Consider the following 15405-nt stretch of genomic DNA (forward strand, 5'->3'; position numbering starts at 1 on the left):
ATATTTTAAAATGGAGGTTTGACTGATGGGGATTGTTTTTGGAGCCAGGCCAGGTCAAATGGCCATTAGAGGGATTGCAGATGAGGGATGGCACTACGGGTTGGCTTAATTTTTCAGCCCTGGAAGCTGCTGCTGCAGAAAACCAAGACATTAAACCTCTGTAGAGCTGAGCTGCTAAATTGCGCATCTTCTAGTACTAACAGACCACAGTATATTAAAGGCGGCGGTATGAAGTGACACTTGTCTTGGCTTTTCTTTAAGTCAACCAATCATATTCGTTTAACTCGTTTACAATGCCGTAACCGTATTGTAACTTTTGTGGCACCAATTATGTTTGTCGATGTTGCACGAAAATGTGTATGTTTTTTTTTTTTCGGCACAAATTTTTGCAGTGTAGTTCAAACTGACCTCTTTTACATTCCTGTCACAAGTGAACGCGTTAATACCACGAATATCAAAACTCAGAGCGTGCAGGAGAGACACTCGGAAAGCAATCTCTCTGCAGCCCCCAGACCCGCCAGCAAGGCCATGTGAGAGGCTTAAGGAGGACTGCTCATTGATTAACTGTTTATACCAAACAGGTTTGCCTATGACTGACAGCCTCCGCAGGCCGCGCAGATTCACGCGCTCTGCAGGGTCGTTTGGGTTCTGTATTCATTACGGTGTGTGTTCTTTAGCTCCCAGCTTGCAGTCGGCATTCTTACCACTCAACAGCCTTGGTTGAATAGAAAATCCCCTGACTAGCAATGCGTCTAAAGCCAACTGGCTCATAAGTGCATAAAGTCCCAGATCATTCTTGGGAGTACGGCGTGCAGGGGATGATTGCACAGGGCTGCTGGGTGGCTTATTGATTACAAGAATCAGGAAGAAAGAAAGCAGTCTGCAAGGCAAAGATTTTGGTAGACTCTTTCAATACAGCCTGTCTCACCCATTCCTCCCTCCCTTTGTTTCTCTCTTCATCTCTTCCACCTCCTCCTCCTCCTCCTCCTACCTCTCGTCTTGTTCTCTCCGCTGCCCTGCTACCAACGCTACTCTGTAATTTAATCCATTTAGTCATGGCTCCAGATCAATATCCATTTTCCTCCGCCTTAGGGAGAGTCTGCTCGTTTCAAACAGTGGTTGTGTTGGCCAGCAGGGGCTCCCATGGGCCTGCGGGCTGATACAGGTGTACTACACCACAGTGTCTCAGAAAACAAAGCAACGCGTGCATCTAACCTCTCACTAACCTACCGAAGAAAACACACGCTGCCACGATGTTCTAACTTCATGCGTGTGTGTGTGTACATCACTAAGAAATCAAAGGCTTCCTTCTAGTTCACAGCTTTCTCGAGATGTTGAAATGCAAACGCCTGGCTGGTTAGCAAATGAATGACATCAAATCAGATTCAATTAAGGCTAATATGATTAGCGGGCCTTGTCAGTGACCAGGAAGAAAGATGGAATTATCATTTCTTCTCCCTCCAGGATTGATTTACTGTCGTCACTGTGTAGTAAACAGGGCCGTCGATGTACAGTGGTTAGTTTAACTGCACTGATGGGATTCAGTCGCCGCTTACAGCCCGCGACTCCTGCCAAAGTGCCTTTGAGCAAAATGACAACAAGCCAAGAACTAGTCACTTCCTGCCACTGGGTAAACATTTGGAGCACTTAATAGTGTTAGCTGCCCTACTTCAGCATAAACTGCCCAGCCCGCCGCGGCCTGCCACCGGCCAGCTGTACGCCCTGTGGACACTGACGGTGATTCTCCTTCACCTGCTCCACTGTGGTTTTTTTCCATTGCCATGATTTATAAATAACCATGTTAAATATTCATTTGTCAGCATTTGCATACAAAGTATTTTGTTTTTCACAGTTGAGTTTCATAAAGTCAAAAGGGCATAAATTTTTACTTCATGGCACCTTTACAAAACAAAGTTGCTAGTCAAAGCACTAATTAAACAACTCAAACTATAATACAAAAGTAAAAATTTATAAGACACACCAACAACATAGAGTGCAAATAAAATAAGATGAAGTAAAAGTATTTTCCAGCTTAAAAGAAACTGCATGTTTTGAAATGGAAATAAAAGAAAAAAAAGGGGTCAAGGCGAACACGTGATAAAGCAATTAAAGTTGAGACAAACTAGAAAGAGAGGGGATAAAACACAGGGGCAGAATGTGCTTTGAACAAAAAATAAAATGAATAAAAGACAGAAAAGGAGATTTGTATGCAATAAAGTGGTAAGTGACTGCACATCAACTACGGTCCAGGAAGACTCTTAAGAGGCAGAAACTTGCAACTGCTTTTATATGCGTGTATGGATGAGAACCATATGTTTGAGGTGATGAGGACCACGATAAAATATTCAAGTCCTCTAGTTGGAGGTGAGGTTACATGAAAAATTTATCAAGTTAAGTTATTCCAAATTTAGACTTTCAGAATTGAGAAAACATGAAAACACCCCAGTAAGATATAGGAGTTTACTATTTCCTCTGCTTTTAAAAATTTTACCGTGGGAAGTGTTTATGGAGCCTAAGGAAGAACAAACACAATAATATTACATATATTTAAATAGAAATATAAGGTTTCTATTAGGTTATTTATATTATATTTCGATAAAGCAAGCTTTGGACTGGATCATATAATCACTTTGTACAAGAATATCAACTTGAAGAAATCGTTAAATGACTAAACTACAATATATTTACTTACCATCCACTTTTACCATGGAAACATCGGCAAACTGACCACAGCTCGAGAACTCAGGCCATTCTGAAAATCTGTAGCTTTGAAGTTAGGATGCCTCTTTCGGTTAAAATACCAGTGAATGGCATGAGCACCTTAAACACGACATCACGTGAAGGAGACAAAAGTTGTGTAACCAGGCCAAACTGCTGCTCTCCTGCTACCATGTGAAATCTAGCTTTAGCGGCTAGCCTTAGCAAAGGCTCACATGAAATGTATTTATTAATTTCCCCCAAGCAAGTCATGGCGTCTGTCTAAGATAATCTAAGTACCTTAGCTGTGGTTACATTTACACTATAGTTCTAAAAAAAAAAAAAAAAAAAATACATAGTGAAACAAAATATGTTTGTATACTTGGTTTCCAAAGGTTAAACCTATGACTTTTTTATTTATTTATATTTTTATAAACTAATGTTTTGATCAGTTATTTAGTTAATATCTCAGAGCTAAACTGTGTTAGTCTCCTTTACTGCTGCCTTCAAATTAGGTTGTGTATTACCTGTTTATTCATTATTACACAGGATAAGATGTTACAATCCCTTGTGCCAAGATCCAATGGCAAAGCACATTAGAAGCCCAGTCCAACTGAAAAACCGACCAGCAGGCTAGCAGTCAGCTACCACTAGCAACCGACAAGAAGACACCAGCTAACTAGCCTAGCCAACAGCAGTAGGTAAGAAGTGATGGGACATGCAACTACATGTCAACCAACAATTCTTTAGAAACCTAGAAACCTAGTCCAACTGAAAAAAACAAACAACAAAAAAAAAAAAAAACGACCAGCAGGCTAGCAGTCAGCTACCACTAGCAACCGACAACAAGACACCAGCTAACTAGCCTAAACAACAGCAGTAGGCAGTAAGTGGCACATCATTGGGGTTTTCGAGTAGGCGCCTCCCTTCGCCAATGTTTCGTTAAGTTAGGCCCACGTCACCTCAAGAAGGCTTAACACTGAGCCCTTTTTACTGCTATCCAGCTCGGGTGTCCAGGCTACCTCTTTTCCCGGAAGGGAAGGGGTGGGATGAGGATACAAATCCTAGTAAAGTGCAGGGGAGGGTAGGTGATGGAGATTGAGAATATAGGACTGAACCACGACCCACTCACCCAGGAATATGAACTGCTCCTTGTTGTTCATAGCATTTATGTTTTATAAGATCCTAGGTCTGAATCAGATGTTAAATTAACATTGTTTGTAAGAAGGTTTATTTGCTTTATCTTATAGTATGTCTGAGTAAGATGCTTATATTCCCTAAGGCCTCATCCTTTTATTATTTCTTTAAATTCGATGCTAGGACCATTAGCTAGCGATTAGCTAGGACTGGTGTCTTCATGTGGCTGATTTTAAAATTTGAACAGCAAAGCTCTTTGTGCATATTCAATTTCATGTATATATATTTAAGCATTTCTGCTTCTATGAAGACCGGTTGTTCTCGTCATTAGCAATGCCCCACAAAATGGCGTTAAATAAAGTAATCCCAAATGTTGTGTAGTTTGCCAGAAAGAAAAAAAAGGAGGGGTGTGGGGAGGGGGGGTTGTGTAGTTCTTCTGCCATAATGGTGAAAATAACATGTAGAGAGTCATAATAGGAGCCGCACTGTGCAGCCGTAGAGACACATCTTTTCTTTCTTATCAGCAGAACGGACAGGCTTACAACCCTCCACTTCAGTCCTTTTCACTTTTAAATGAACACACAAGAGGAAGCGTTCAGAAATCCCTAATGATTGTAGAAGATTACCAGCGGAAAGAAGTTTTAAGAATTGCCTCTTTTACAGCCTCAGAAGAGCACACAGCAACGGCACATCGGGAAGCTGTCTTTGCAATCAAGTGTCGGTGTGCTTATCTCCCCAGCAGAAATTTCTGTTGTTCCCCTTTGTCAGTCAAATGGGAACAAGGTGGAACTAAAATACTCATCATCTGTTACCGTCTCACTCATGCATGTAATTGTGTTTAATACAAAGACTCAGATCTGGTCAAAAATGAGTGAATCCTGTATTTAGCAAAACATACGAGGGACTGCTTTCCACTCTGGAGTATTGTTATTTCTTTGCTTTCTTCTTTCCTGTGCCAAAGATTTGAGTTAGATAGTCAGTTCGTTGCCAAACGAACATATCCAGTCCCCTAAAACAAAACTCATTTCTAGGTACAATTTTATTCATTTAGTCGGAATTCGGTTTCTTGGCCATTAATGAGTTCGCATTGTCGATCCTTCCTTCTCAGAGGAGCTGTTAATTTCCACGTTTGCAGTCACTGAGCTTTCCAAGGAAATATCATGCTCAAAGCAATAGCAAGATTTTCTCCCTCTAAAAATAAGAGCGACCAGGTGACTCAAGGTTGAAACTAAAACCGTCACCTTTTAAATATGTGCGAGTCATCATGGCAGCGTGCTGAGTGCCAGGTTGCCTTTTACTCAGGCAACAAGTAAAATTGCTTCTAAAAATGGGCTTAATATAGAGTCGAGGGCACAGAGTCCTTTTTTTTTTCTTTTTTTTTTAAGGAAAGAAAGGATCCTTACTCTTTAAAATTCATTGATGTTTTGAAGTCTAAAAGCCTGTGGGTGAGCGCTGTGTATCTAAAGACGGAGGCAGATTTAGCCACAGCCATAAACCCTTTTCAGGCCAGGTTTAAGACAGGAGTTTGTGTAGCAAAGAGTACAGTACAGACGGTACAATGAAGCTCCTATAGCACTTAGTATCTCGAGCATGTGCATACTCATATTTTATAAATGGATTTTATTCAACTATCAACAAAGATTAATGTCTCTCGTCTCAACTTGTCTTCTTAATCTATCTTAAAGTGCTGTGTGAGCCGGCTCGTAATGGAAGTGCATTGTCTTAGACTATCACTTCCCTGAGAATAAATTCCTTGAGTCTCAGCTGAATATATTGAGCGTGTCTGATTGATTCATGACTGCCAATATCATTACTTTCATTTTGACGTACATCTCCCGGGCTCACTGGATATGGAGCTTGTCAAGGGCAGCTATTATGGCGATGTTACACTGAAAGTGACCTGGCTATGAACCGTCAGCATTATCTGTGGATTAATTACCCTGCTTTCTCATCCCCTGTATCCTGCCGCATCTCCTCCCCTTCGTCCTCTCTTCCCTCTGAATTTAAATAGGCGCCTCCGTCTTTCGCTCACCGTGCACCTCTGATAAGATGCGGTGCATTGCTAGTTATTCAATTCAATTGATTATTCGCAGTGGGTTTCTTTTTCTCGTTTTTTTTTTTTTTTTTTCCGAGCCAACAGAAATAAAACAGGGAATGTGTTTAATCTGTCAGCGGCTATTGTCATCATCACCCTCCCCGATGGGAAGTTCAGAAACATGGAGCTGAGCCCATTGTTTTCACTGAGAGCAGCACAGAGAGCATTAACCTAACACAGGAAGCTCTGCACGCCTCTGGCTTCAACACAAACGTGCATGCAAACATGCACATCCCCCTCGCGCGCGGGATATCATGCCATCGCTTCTCCTCGTACGTACAAATGAAACAAGTACAGCTGGCGTCCACTGCGCGCTTTGATTCTGATCCGTCAAGCGTGTTAAATTTATCTGTTCATTTTATCTACGCCCCTGTGTGGCCCGCAGCACTTGGTGTGGCACGTGACGCCACGCGGCGCGATAGAATAAAATGAGCAGTCCCCCAGCTTCACTCCAGGCCTAAAGATACATGGATGCTTTGTAGATGCTGTAATAACATCAAAGATATGCGGCTGCTGGAAGTGAGAATTCATGGCAACGACGCCAAAACGTCCCACTCAGAATGGGTCGACCACAGTGCAGTTTATAGGCCAGGGGTGCCAAACTCATTCAGAGGCCCAATTTGATCTCACGGGGGCCGGACCAGTAACACAATAGCATAATAACCTAAAAAAATAAAAACATCTCCAAGTGTTTGTCTTTGTTTTAGTGTGAATAAATCAGTTCTGAAAGCGTTTGCACTGATCTGATTGAAGGAACCAGCTGGAAATACACGTGTTCACTCTTGACGTTCTGCTCAAGGTTTTTTTTTTTCCTGCCACCGTCGCCTTCAGGCTTCCTCTGGAGGTTTCAGGCTGGTTTTTGTAAAGCGTCTTGAGACAATTTATTGTATTGTTATTGACTCTATACAAATAAAATTGAACTGAAATGAAAATTGAATTGAAAATGTGTCTTGCTCTGTACGCTCTGTACCACTAACTTCATTTGCAGTAGAACATTGTCACAGCTGCTGTTCTTCTAATGCATTCATATTGCTGTATCAGAACTTTTGTCGGGTGTGGGTGGAGAGATGGTTCATATTTTGGAACCAACTGTAAAGTCTCTAACTCACAAGCACGCACATAGCTTATATTATAAATTATCAATCTCCACCTGGACATTAGTTTATTTCCATACACATGGTAATCTCAGGAAACGCAGCAGTGACAGAAAAATCTATAGTATAAGTGTAAACAGAGACAATGGTCAGTACTGATTAAATACTGAACTCCACGTGGCTGCTTTACACACATTAAAATGTCCCATAAGCGCCATTTAAAAGGTTTTACACACATTTTCCATTTTTAGGCGATCATTTCTAACAGTGGCTGTGTGTTCCTTTTTCTGAATGAACGAGGCAAAACTCTGCTAATGGAAGAGCGCCCCACTTGAGTTACATTGCCCTTAATGTGACCCGGGCTGAAAGCCTGTATAAATATGGATGGCGTGTCCCCACTTCCTTGCATTGGCCAAACTGACGTTACTTTCCCGGGGATAGATGCATAAGTGGAGTCGCGTGGAGCCGCAATGGCGATGACCCAGCTACACTTCTGCCAGACCCACTTAATTAATAGTCGACTTTGCTCTACCATGACCAGTTACAAGGAATTGTAGGATTTTACACTGTACTTATTTCTCAAAATAGTTTTTACACTCACATTGTAACTCTCTAACTACCTAAAAAAACTGAAACCATCCTTTAAAAAAAGTATTTGATGTGTATTTTAGTATTTTAGTTTTGACCTTAGTCCCATCCACTAACATGTAGGAGGTGGAGCTTATGACCTATACTGCAGCCAGACACCAGGGGGAGCTCTAATTGCTTTGGCTTCAACTGTTTCATGTCCATCTTTATACAGTCCATGCCCAGGATGCACAGTGTGTTTACACTGCTAAAAGAATGTGGCATATTTCGCCATTCAGCACATTTCTGTGCCTTCGGGTTCAGGTTCACATTCCTCTTATCCTGTAGTCTTCATACGAAACACATCATTAGAAATTGGGCAGCTTGTGGTTAAGAGAAGTTGTCTTTTCCTAAAATGTATGATGAAACGAGTTGATGAAGTGCAAAGAGACATGCTGAAATGAAATGAAATGAATGGGTTAGGGTGCTAACAGACAAACAATAACCATGCTGATATTTGCTAGGAATGTTTTCTATGTTCACTATTTTAGTTTCTACTAACACATGTCTAATAATATAAATTCAGGTGCAGTTGGCATTTACAGGAATTTCATTACTTTGGCAAATATTTCATCATAAACTACGACAAAATCTTTTGATCATTTGATGTCAGTCCCTTTAAAACTGTCACGTATTTTACTCAAAACCACAGAGGTGAACCTTGTGTTGCTGCAACAGGAAAGGTCAGGATTCATCACCCTGAGGGGTGCCAATCCATCTCCCCGATACTGAGATAGTTTGCCAACAAAGATGACAGCTTAACTGATGCATGGAAGCTTATTGGTAGACGGGACATGGGGGAAATACACGGAGAGGTGAGAGGGGTCTAGAAAAGAAGGAGTGGGTGAGGTTCAGCGCAGAAATGGAAAATGGTCTACAGACATAGAGAAATCCATAGACTTACACTCTGGGTAGGGGACCGATAGCCGCGAGGCAGTTTTCCGTTAACCCCCAGATGTTTCCGAGAGTGTTTGAGGAAATTCGCCGAATCACCCAGTGAGATCATCAACAAAACCCAGCTAGACTTTGAGAGAAGATCGTGTCTCTTACCCTCCAGTCTCTGTTTCGCCTACTCTCTCTCCTTCTCTAACCCTGACTGATATCCAGCGCTACGTCTTCACTCAGCCATGCACACTTGCCCTCCCATTTCCCTGCTGGGAGGTCAGCTCCGTTCGTGTCAGCTGGAAAGCTTTCACAGGAGCCACATCTTTAGCCATTCTGAGCAAACAGCAGGTAGTTTTGCTGTTGCTTCTGTTTGAAGTGATTTATTCCCTCCCTTGACTTTGAAGTGTCTTTTGCGACGAGGAAGTGTATGTATGAGTCTTATCTCCTGCTCTCAATGGGCCTAGAATGAGGCCACAAATATAACTTTTACCACCTCTGTATTGATTTTGTTTTGGGGACATTTCAAAGTGTGTATACATTGTGCTGATGGCCTGTAAATGACCCCTTTTTTTTCTCTATACATTACTTGATCGAGTATTATGGTATTATTTCCTGGATATTTCCGCTGGTCCAGGGACAACCAGTATGGATTCCCACAATTTGGCGCTTTGAAAATGATAGCTCGGATGAATGGCATATATGCTGCCTCAGGGAACTGACCTCAGAGGTTAGCATTAGAGCATTCCTGTCAGTGACTCTCGGGTTAACGTCCTCTCCAAGGAGAACAAGCCAAACACAGTGCGATGGGATTTCTCAGACTGATCTGTCATTTGGGTTCATATATTCCCGGCCACGCGGGAACTGCACAGCGCTCGGTTTGTTGTTTTATGGCGTTTATGAGATTTGCACCGCGTGTTTTGAAGCCCATCTGCAGGTAATAGCTTGCTAGGTTGATTAGCTTTATTAGATCTTTACCCAGTGGCCTCGTTCCGAGTCTCTGTAGTGACGACTGATTAGGCGGGAACTGCAGGGCCCCGAATTGCAAAGAAGGATAATGACTTATAGGCCGGAGTGGTGACGAAAACGACATTAGAACTTGTGCAGCGTTATTAAAAATGTCACTTGTGGGCCCGGAGACGCATGGAGCAGGTGGAGAGAATATCCTAAAAAGCCGTCCGCGTGTCACGGAACAAAAAGCGTGCGCGCGCGAAATCAGTGCACTCCGAGTGTTTACTGTACGCGCTGCCTCTCTGCGACTTGCACAGTGTGCATGTCTTTGTTAGAGAAGAGTGTTCATGAGTCACCACTGTCTTTACCCGGAGGCTCCGTATCCAGCCAGCTGAAGGAGGAGGGGGGGGGATGCATGTTTTATTTCTGTGGCTCTAATATGCCATGAAAACATCATTATCTTGAAACGTGTCGTATTCCGGAGCCCGCATTGATTAAAACGGCACGGGAGATGCAGATAACTTAAGCCGTTTTCATCCTCGTCGCCGTCACGGAGATGATTAGCTGTGCAATCACCGTGCTTCATTAGATGTGGCTTCTGTTGTTGCCGGCCTAGGCAGCGTGCGCCCGTATGAACCTTCCTTGGTGAGCGAAGGATGTTATCCTTTCTGTCATGCACATACCAGCGCTTGCCCATAGGGAAGAGGTGAGCATGCGAGGAGCTTGGCTGATTGAGGGCACAGGGCAGAGAGGCGCGCTGTGCACGGATCGCCTGTGAATACTAAGGATGCCTCACAAGAGACCCTTTTGTCAGCGTCAGCTCCCTCCGAGGAGAGTCGTAAATAGCGCCTGAGATCTTTTCTATATTCCCGCCATATCATCAACATTTACTATCTCCCACTTTTTAAACCCCACTAGATCCGAACGGTTCATATCTGTGCGCTTGATGGCATTCACGCTAAATGCCATCATCTATCGTTTAAAATGTATCACAGCGTGGTAGAGAAGATCAATGAAATCTAGAGATTTTGGCATCAAAAATGCTTTTGCCTCTACTGCCTCAGTTTGTTATTGTAAAATATGAACGTGCGAGTCCATTAGAGATGAGGGCCCTGGTCAGTGCTGAATTTACAAAGAGATAAACGGGAGAAGCATCCACAGGAACGGCCACAGTTTTTCGGCACGACTTCAGAGTTTTTATATGTGTCAGCGAATGGCACAAAGGTAGAGTGACAGATACAGATCTCATTGGCAGTCCCTGCTGGTTCCATAAACGTCTGAAATGTCTGCTCTGCCATAACAAAACTCAACTCAGTAACCTCCTGCGCACTCGCACACACACACACACACTCGCGCACACACACACACAGTGGTGAATGCACAGACAGCGAAAGGAGGAATCCCGACTCTTCCTCTTTTAAAATGGAGCAGCTACCCGGTGCATCAGTAACCTGATTACCCCAGCTGTCAGTCTGAATAAGGCCAGGCTTTGGGATCCTCCCGTCTTCTGATCCCAGCTATAGGATAGAACCAGTCCTCCCGAAGAGTCTGAAAAGGACCTCCGAAGAGGACGGACACCAACACAACGGGAAGGCGCAAAACCGAGCAGGTGAGAGGATGCAGTGATGAACTGCTGATCCTGATGAGGAATGTAACTAGGCATCGTTGGATAATTTTTTCTGATTGAGGTCTGTGTATTTGTGAGTGTCACACGTATTTGTAGACATGTCTCCGTCTAGTTCTCCTTTCACTCTCAGATTCGTCAGGAAATAGCCTCTTTTAGGATTTGTATGACCACAAACCGGACCTGATGAAAAACAACCGCACAATGTAGATAAGAGAAAGTGTGGGAGTATTAAAGAAGGCGGCTAGCCGCTAAGGGGAGGGCAACAGGATACAACTAGTGGGTGGACCCTGATGATTGTTTCTGTGCACAACAAATCCCTCACTTACGTGCTGCCTTTCCCTCCAAACAGAAGAACTTTTTTTATGACTACACAGAAACTTGTTTACACTTCATTCATCTGTATATTTCAGTTCAGAAACAGCTCAAGAGCTCCACAAAGATCACTCTTTGGATTGACTTTTCGTGCTGCAGGAAGCTGAGGACCCCGAGCTGCCCTCAGCAGCTCCACAACAATGGCAGAGCACACGTCGGATACCGAACCCACCCAGGTGATCCAGAACCCGACGGCTGACGTTAAGGACTCGAGCGAAGCTTCAGCTCAGCCTGCGCCAGCGGCAGCGGTCAAAGCCCGACCCGCGGACCTGGGGCTGATTCGGAGCTTGTCCAAGTCGGATTCGGATTTGTTGGCTTCACCGCTCGGGGAGGAGGATGGAGGTCTGGCCGGCCGCAGTGGGTCGGTGTCCAACTGCAGCGCCGGGCAGCCGTCCATGGAGCGCATGCCTTCCTTCGCCTCTGAGTGGGATGAGGTAATACTCAAGCTCTGGGGATGGGAAACAAGTGGGAGGGTGATGAGGACAGAGAGGGAGTGGCGCTGCCGCCGCTGCTGTTAAGGCACACACGGGCTTTCAAGTGGAGTGTGTTAATGTCCTTCCAGAGAGAGCGCGTTAAGCGAGTGGGAATGTGCGAGAGGGGGGAAAAAGGAGGCTGATAAGAGAAGGCGACTCTGAATCAGTGTGAAAAAGACAAGTGGGGACGGGCGAGGCAGCGCATTTCAGGGCAGAGGAAGGAAGGGAGGAAGGAAGGAAGGAAGACAGAGGGGGGAGAGCAGAGGCAGCAGTACGAGAGCGATCACGAGTCCAGCCAAAGGAGTGACAGAGTAACTTTACCCAGGCTGTCGGCGCAGAATGCCTGCGGGCGAGTGCTTGAATGCATGAATGGCTTGATCACTTGCACCGACCTCCCTGTAGCGGCCCTGGCATCCAAGACTAATTGGGCTTGTGCTGTCACTCCACATCCACTCAGTACATGTCTCAGGGGCCGACCCACGCTTCCACTGTCTCCTCCTGCACTCTTCTGGCTCTTTTGCTCCGTCTTGCGCCATCTACTCTCAGCCCACTGTGAGCAATCCCCCTCCCCAATTATCCCCAAAGGCCTTAACTTGTGACTTTTTGAGCACTTTGGAGCATCAACGCAGTAAGCTGCGCCCTAAAGTGAATAATCATTTGCAGACAGTGGCTGATGACTGATAGTGTTTTATTAAATTACATGGCCGAGGGGCAAAATAGTGCATTTCCTTCCAAACACTTTTGACACTGTGCAGCTAGTGTTTAATCCCCATTACACTGACCGCATTTGTAGGATCTTATTCAGATTATCAGGGTAAGATCTGGCACAATGGGGCAGTCAGATATCGTGGCTGGCCACTGGTTTAAGCGGAAATTAAAAGCCTCTTGTGAAGAGATTCAGCTTTAGAGGGGTTGTTTTGCTGCCAGTGCAACCAGAGATGAACTACTGATGTGTTCACACCTTCAAGTTTAAAGTATCGGGACAATTAAATGAGTGATCTCTAAAATCGTCCCATTGACCTCGTCTGAATGTCTTTTCTGGGGTGCTGTTTCCTGCCCAGCTCCGCTGTCAGGTCATTTCCATACTTCAGTCCAGCAGATACTGAGTAGAAATTTTCGCTAAGGTCCGAGGGTCCTTCATATTGCAGATTTTCGTTGGTTTCATGGTTCACGTCTCAAACAGTGTAGCTTCAGTGTGAATGTGTTCTGATCCTTACGAAAAACAACGAAGGGATGAGGCTTCCTCTACACCTCAGAGTGGGGTAACACAAAGCTGTTGCTCTTGATGCTTAGATAGATGCGTGACACACAAAAAAGGAAATGGCTCCACCAAGAATCTCCCCTGCTTCCTTAGAAAAGCACTGATTGAATGGAGGTCAACAACAAAGGCTTTTCAACCTTTTCTTGACTTCAGTTCACATCCATTCTCTTTGATGCACTGTTTCTTTTCAAACTTTCGACTGCACGCGATTTTACGGTTTTACAGTATATTGATGATGACTTTCTAACTTTGACCGACTGTTAAACAGCTGCTGTGTATTTGTACTTGGTTCAGAAGGAGAATTTACTTGATCTTTACGATAGTTGAGCTTAGTGTATGGTCACTAAGAGGTCTTATACTGCACATTAAGTCATTCCTGTGCTCCTGTATCATCTTAACAACAAGGGCAGCATGTGTGACCTCAGAAAGCTTATAGGCGGTTTATACTTCTGCGTTAAGTTGACGCTAAAGGTGACAGTGCAGACACCTACGCGGAGTCTTTGGAGACCCTAGCGCTGTAACTGACGTACACCTCCCCAGAAATGTAACAATGCAATGTGGTGCTGTGTGCAGAGCACAGAAGCTGTGATTGGTCCGCTTGGTTGTAGCATGTTTCCCCTTTAGTATTTCCGGATGCTTCTCCATCTCTGCAGTTTTCACATTGATTGTTTTGGATCAATAAAGGATCGGTAAAGTTAATTGAGGAGGTTTGGAGATACAGATATGTGTCGTATTTGGCGAAATTCGGCCGAAAAGTTTCAGCTGCCATTGCTGAAAGAGAAGTAGGAATGTATAAATGACTGGCTATGTGCATAGGTCATGACATCGAGGTCCCTGCACCTCCCCAGAAATGTAACTGTGTGATTAGTCCTCTTCTATTTGAGTTTTCAAGTTCATTTTTTTGGATCTGTAAGGTTAACTGATGACTCACGTTCGGCAAAACTTCAGCGAAAGTTTCATTCACCATTGCTGAAAGTGAAGCAGGAAGTAGAAGCAAAAATGGACCCGTCAGCCAAAAAAAGACACAGCGCCCACAAGCGTTTGAGTAGCGTTGTCACAGAGCGAGCCAGACCTTCGTTAGCCCGCCTCCCTGTTTGTCATCTCTGTGCTCCACCCCTGTGATCTCTGACTGAACTGTTTATTCAGGCCATGTTGGGGTTGGGTGGGGTGTCCTGTTCTCAAGGCCATCCTGTTTTGCAGCTGTTCCCAAGTGTCTGTTTCTCTTCCACATTTCAAGGGATTTGTTTTGGTTTGGGGATGTGGGTGTAGGCAAAAAACTGATTTGGCTTATGTATACAGACTGTCCCCCCACACCTAAAAAAAAAAGAATATATATATATATATTTATTTATGTACACCTAAGCTGCCTTTGGAATCAGCCAGCTGTGAAGGTTTCATTCATGTTTAGCCAGCAAAGCTTTCACTTCATCCACATCAGACCACAGTAGAAGCTGCCGTTTTTTGAGAAGCCTTTTTAGATTTTGATCAGGGCTTTTGTGCGAATGCCTGGTGGTCTTCAGATCATCCTCCTGATCCACTTCTATTCCTAGATTTATTTGTAGCAGTTTCTTTAAGGTTCATTGAAATTCCTCCGGGCACCTTAGAGTTTATGACTCTATTGTCAAGTTAACCTACAGAACTACACACTGATCAGCCACAACATTAAAACCGCTGACAGGAGAAGTGAATAACGTTTGGACCTGGCATTCATGTGTGGATGTTAAGATATTTACCACCCACCTAGACCACCAGACCACCAGACACTTGAGTTAGTGATGACACTCCTTGATGGCAGCAGCCACCCCCAGCAGGATGCAGCCTGACACAGACATAAAGACAAAAACGCTTTGAGACGTTCTCTTTTTGAGACCTACGAATGTGTCAAACTCAAACTTTGAAACAATTTCAAACTTGTCTGGGATTTTGCTCTACTAGAGCCACACATTGAATTTGCGTGAAAAACATCATAAGGTGTTGACCTGGCCTCCAAATTCACTAGATCCCAAAATGATCAAGTATCTGGTTGCACTGGAACAAGCCTGATTCACAGAGGCCCCACCCCTCAACCCATAGGACCTAAAAAACCCCACCAACAACATCCTGTTACCAGACACCACAGGACACCCTCAAAAGGCCTATGTCCATTCTCTAATGAGACACAATCATTCTGGAGGCACAAGGGAGACATT

General features: G+C 44.1%; 1 protein-coding gene across 5 annotated transcripts in view; it reads left to right on the plus strand.

The window, feature by feature from the left end:
• Positions 1–11448: 11448 nt before the first annotated feature.
• anks1ab (ankyrin repeat and sterile alpha motif domain containing 1Ab) overlaps positions 11449–15405 on the plus strand; it is a 43288-nt gene continuing 39331 nt past the window's right edge. For all 5 annotated transcript variants that reach the window (XR_007112595.1, XR_007112596.1, XM_047582668.1 and 2 more), the window contains exon 1: positions 11449–11916. Coding sequence is in view for 3 of the 5 variants with exons in the window: in XM_047582668.1 (XP_047438624.1) it covers positions 11623–11916 (294 nt within the window). In the remaining 2 variants the exon portion in view is untranslated. The remainder of the gene's footprint in view (positions 11917–15405) is intronic.

The sequence above is a fragment of the Mugil cephalus genome, chromosome 4 (assembly GCF_022458985.1).
Source record: "Mugil cephalus isolate CIBA_MC_2020 chromosome 4, CIBA_Mcephalus_1.1, whole genome shotgun sequence".
NCBI lineage: Eukaryota > Metazoa > Chordata > Actinopteri > Mugiliformes > Mugilidae > Mugil > Mugil cephalus.